The sequence below is a fragment of the Ctenocephalides felis genome, unplaced genomic scaffold (assembly GCF_003426905.1).
Source record: "Ctenocephalides felis isolate EL2017-DRISC unplaced genomic scaffold, ASM342690v1 CF-g0.4_SCAFFOLD_00695, whole genome shotgun sequence".
Classification (NCBI taxonomy): domain Eukaryota; kingdom Metazoa; phylum Arthropoda; class Insecta; order Siphonaptera; family Pulicidae; genus Ctenocephalides; species Ctenocephalides felis.
Window position 1 is genome coordinate 32,424 of NW_020536849.1, and position 5,559 is coordinate 37,982.

General features: G+C 31.8%; 2 protein-coding genes across 2 annotated transcripts; both read right to left on the reverse strand.

Annotated features, from left to right (window-relative positions):
- Positions 1-340: 340 nt before the first annotated feature.
- Positions 341-769, reverse strand: LOC113367396 (zinc finger BED domain-containing protein 5-like). The gene has a single exon (XM_026609010.1). The coding sequence runs from the start codon at positions 767-769 to the stop codon at positions 341-343; it is 429 nt and encodes a 142-aa protein (XP_026464795.1).
- Positions 770-934: 165 nt separating this feature from the next.
- LOC113367408 (protein ZBED8-like) lies at positions 935-1,279 on the reverse strand. The gene has a single exon (XM_026609019.1). It carries the CDS (start codon positions 1,277-1,279, stop codon positions 935-937), a length of 345 nt encoding a protein of 114 aa, XP_026464804.1.
- Positions 1,280-5,559: the final 4,280 nt, after the last annotated feature.

Here is a 5,559-nt window from a genome sequence, read left to right on the forward strand (position 1 = left end):
ATTTTCACGCAGCCCGAGACACTAGCTGACACATCTTCGTCCTTGAATATATCGACGCAAGTAGAAAATGGTCTTAAAATCCAGGAGTAGCACTCACGAATGTCCATGTCGGGAAAATATTGCTGCAGTGAGTCTATCACGGCAGTTAAGTGTTACACCACAGAATTTTCAAATGTGATTTTGTCTCGTTTATTATTTAGTAATTGTTCACTTAGTCGTGTAAACATCGACACATCACCAGCTTAAACTCTGCGTTGGTAAAATTCCAATTTGCGTAAAAAACTTGCGATTTTATCCTGCAGCATCAAAATATTTGTTTCATTTCCTTGCAGTGAAATATTCAGATTATTAATTTCAGTAAAAAATCAGCAAGGTACGCTATTTTTAGAACAAATATATGGTGTTTAATTTTTGCATAATATTCTTTTCCTTTTTGTGTTCTCTGGTTTTCAAAAAACAATCCAATTTCTTCTCGTAATTCATAGACCCTACTTAGAACGTTGTCTCTTGATAACCAACGTATCTCTGTATGGTACAAAAGTGCATTAAATGTAGCACCAACTTCATCGCACAAAACTTTAAATAATCTTGAGTTAGTAGCGCTGCCTCGAATATGATTAACAATTTTTACTATATCACTCAACGTGTTTAGCAAATCTGGTGGGAGTGTTTTTACAGCCAAAGCGTAACGTTGTCTCAAACAATGATAGTTGAAAACTTGAGGAGCAACTTGTTTCACAAGTGACTGAAAACCAGAACGGATACCCATCATGGAAGGTGCCCCGTCTGTACAAATACCAACCAGCTTTAACCAGCCCAGGCCATTTTCCTCAATAAACTCTTTTAGCGTTTGAAATACGTCTTCGCCGCGAGTAGTAGTGGGCAAAGACTTGCAAAACAAATATTCCTCCTTTACATCATCATTTTTTATGTATCATGCGAACATTAATAATTGTGAACACGAAGCAACATCTGTGGACTCGTCCAACTGCAGTGCAAACATAGGACTTTCCTTTATTTCAGCAATAACGGTTGCTAAAATATCGGCACTCATTTCACATATGCGTCTTTGAATGGTATTGTTTGAGAGTGATATTTGTTTAATCTTAGCTACATGTTGCTTACCTATAACAAGTGTTGCCGCATCTAATAAGCAAGGTTTGATGAGGTCCTCTCCTTTAGTGTGTGGTTTTTTATTACATGCGATGCGATAAGCAATTTTGTATGAAGCTTGAAGGTATGATTCATTTGCTTTCTGTATGTTGCCTGTAGAATCCATGCGCAAAAACTTCAGAATCTTCTCCTTTTCCTTAAAAAAATCTATATTTTTATCTGCAAACTGCTTGTGAACTGTAGCAAAATTTCTTTTAATTTGTTCGGTTTCATGCTTTCTGAATTATGCACTTTATTCATGGACCTTATACAACTTCATGGACTGCTAGTCCCCATACATTTCTCAAGTAAAAAAATGTCAAAAGATGTTCTATGGTATGAGGGCATACGAGGGTAATTTCGCGGCCGAAAATGTCAAACTCGATCGCTTGAACGTCAAATGAAAGTCCGTGTGTTCGAAATTGTTGGGAAAATATTATATAATATACAATTTATGTTAAACTAATGAATGTAATGAACTATTTATATATTTAGTTATTTATTTTCGTTATACAAAGTGTTTAAGGAAAATAAGAAAAGAAAATAAAAAAATATTTTACATATTATAAAATTCACTGAAAATAAGAACAGTTGGCTAGAGCTATTGTGGAAAATTAGAAAGCAATAATGAAATATTTGTTTAAATGTAATATATTTATTATTGGTGTTTAAAAAGCACAATTTTTGTGTGAAAGTGGCGTACATATTTAGCAACTTTGATTTTTTTATGTTCTTCATGGTGCATTCTAATTGTTAAATACATTTTTGCGACAAAGTTGATAAGGTCATGATAGTGCTGGACAAATTGCTGGAAATGGCTTGATCTAAAAAAATGTGCAAGTCGCAAGTCATTCAACTTTTGGAGAATCGTGCTTTCATATGAACTTTTGTACATTAAATTTAAAGAATTTTGAATTAGGGTTTCTATATATAAATATAATTTAAACATTTCATCGGAAGGATATGAAAGATATCCTCGATTTTTTATATCGATGAATGTCGAATTTCCCGGAATACTTGCGAAGCATTCAGAACAGGTGTTACTGCAATTAGGAACTTTACCACAGACCAAACACATTTTAGAAGACATTTTACTTTTAACAATTTTACAACAGGTATATTTTTATCCTCTTTTAGTTTAAAAACCCGAGCGATCAAACATCACGTGAACCCAAGTAACTGTAAAATTTAAGCGATCGAGTGCATTCGACTAATCTCGGTAAAGCTCGTGTTCGTATTTGACATATCTCGGCCGCAAAATTACCCTCGTATGCCCTCATACCATAGAACATCTTTTGACACTTTTTATGCGCTTAACTAGCAGTCCATGTATTGTATAAGGTCTATGACTTTATTACATAAAACACACTGAAGCTTTTCTATATTTTTGTCTGTGATGCTTGTGAAACCCCATTGTAGAAATGCTTCTTTATAAGTGCGCTTTTTGCCAGATGGAGTAGAAGCCATGTCAAAAACACTTGTAAGTACCCAAAACAAAAGTTAACTAATAAGATACCTATGAAAACGAGTCACTCGTGACAATATAAACGTGACGATATTAACAAATACTACTTACCTTTAAATTTAAACAATACGATTTCTGCAATGCGCGGCGGAATGTAATATTGTTACAATACAAGTGATAAGTGAATAGGTATTCGATCATGGGTCTAAGTTAAGTTATATACCCTAACTTTAATCACTTGGATGTTTTCTATTGGCGATTACCACCATTCCTATGGTGGTCAATTGCAGGGTCTGTCTCTACAGTCTTATAGGTCATACTGAAATATTAGGGTCCTACGGCAAGTCGTTTAATTTAAAAAAATCGACGAAAATAGTAATTTGGAAAAAATTGTTAAACTTTTCGTCTATATTTAAGCTCATACTACCGAATCGATTTTAAAAAATCAAAAACTTTTTAAAAGATATTATTTGGGAATGATACGGATTAGTTTTAGTTGGTGCTACATTTAGTTTTAGGTGAAAATCTATCGAACCGTTTTCTTGTAATTAATTGTTGCAAAAAAATTAAAATCGAATTTTATGGAATTTTTTTGGCGATATATATCATGGTCTTATAGAACTTACTGAAATAATACGGCCTTACGACAAGTAGTTTAATTTTAAAAATTCATCAAAGTTGGAGAAAATGAGTAGTTTTTTTGACGTTTGTTAAAATTAAAATTAGACGATTTACTTTTTTATTTATTAAATGACATTTATACAGTTATAAATCTTATATATAATATTATATACAACAAATACAATTTTTTTTAACTAAAATATGATATGTCATCCAGATCGACGTTTGGTTGGTCAGCATCACTGGTATTAGTATCAATAGAGTGGCTTTCACTATTGCTTGTGGAAGTAGCATATAAAGATTTCTTCATTTTACAAAATTCATCTTTAGATGGTTCGTAACCAACGCAGTTATGGTTGATTCGCTGACTACTTAACAATAGCTCGTTAAGTGTATTAGTTACCAATTTGTTGCGTGTTTGGCATTTTATTAATCCAATCTTGCAAATATTCGCTCACATTCGGCATTAGCATGAGGTAATGACATAACATTTAAGAAAAATTTAGCTAAGTTTTCAAAATTCCAAACCTCTTCCTCATCTTTGTAAATTAAAATTTTACTAATGTCATCCGGCAATTCAAAATAATGGAATCTTCGCCATTCATTTTCAATAATTTGACTTTGACTTGGGTTTAATAATCGGGGCAGTTTACTCAATAATGGTAGCAAACTTGGCGTAGTGATTACTGTTTTACCATTCATTGCGTCCGCAGGATTCTTTACTGATAAATTTTTCAATATAGTATCATTGAAATCGAATCGTTTTTTTATTTCGTCACATCTTCGAATTATAAACTTCCTGAATTTTGCAAGAAAATGCAATTTTTCTTGTAAACGAGGATGTTTTGAAAAGTCTGCTTGGTTAAAATATTTAAAAACTTTTACTCCAACATAAATATTTTGAATATTCTTATTTAGTCTGATCCGATGGTTTAATATTATATATGGGTGTTTTATTTACGTAGTCATCATTCATATATGTTTTTAATAAATCCAAATATGTCACACTACTTTTCTTATGAACTGACATAATAATAGAGTTTTCGGACTGGAATAACTTGTTTAAATTCGTGAAGTTAGGTAAAATCCATAATAAAAAATGATAGTAAGGCTTTATTATGGGATTTCGCAAGTATTGAAGTATTCTTGCAACTTCAGATTCATTTTCATCTGTTCCATCACTATCATCTTTCCTCCTTTTACTCATCTTCCTGTATTCCTCTTTATAATTTAATTGATTGAAATATAAAACTAGTGGGGCGCATGGCATCGTGCCTTAAGGCAAATTGCTGGAACTTCCCGTACCAAAAATTATTTTTTTTAATAAGATTAACATTTTTGAAAAAAAATTACTCTGAAAAAATAGATTTTTGAGAAACTATAAATTTTTGACAAAAACTGACTTTTTGTTGAAAAATTTATTTCTAAATATTTTGGAAATTTTGAACTTTTTTTCAAAGCAATTCTACTGCTTTAAATGCATAGAGACTAAATATCGAAGCGCGTAAGCGCCGCGTCGCCGTCTAACGGATAAACATTGGTACGGAACCCATAGGAATGTAAACAAAATTTATACTTATTGTTAAAATCTCTATAAAATATCTGATAATTTGATGTGCATATGTCTAATGTCTAATGATTATTGTTGACCGCCAAATGGTATTTTTTTTAGTTTTTTTTACTAGATCTCCGAAACCGCTAGACCTATTTTCATGAAAATTTGATAAGTGTTCATCTTGTACGCACACACACACACATACATCAATTTTCTCCAAGGTATGCCAACATATTCAGAAACCTTTGAAACGTAAAGATATATAAAAATTTTCATTTTCGATTTTTTTGCGATTACTATATCTTACCCTACGCAAAGTTAATTATAAATAAATCAATTTATCATCTCCAGAACATTAACAATCGTCATTTCATTTCGAATCAAATTTCAAAAAAAAATAGTTGCCAAATTTACACAAAATTGAAAAAGTGCTCCCGCATAGTCACAGTCTAAACGCATTTGCAAATAATTCTGTGCGACTTTTTCACTTATACTGTGCTTAGCTTGGCGGCATTTTCACATTTTTCAATGATTTTCACAAAATTGGAAAAGTGCTCCAGTACATAAACAGTCTAAACGCACTTGCGTAAACATTTGTACCAGAGTGGCGCTTAGACTGTGCTTAGCCTGGGTGATTTTTTGAATTTTTAGACCCAAAATTACAAAAAAAATTTTTTGAAAAAAAAATTCGAAACAAAAAATTTTTTTTTTCCAAAATCAATTATTTTGTTGAAACAAGCAAAAAGTTCTTTGAATCATTTAAATC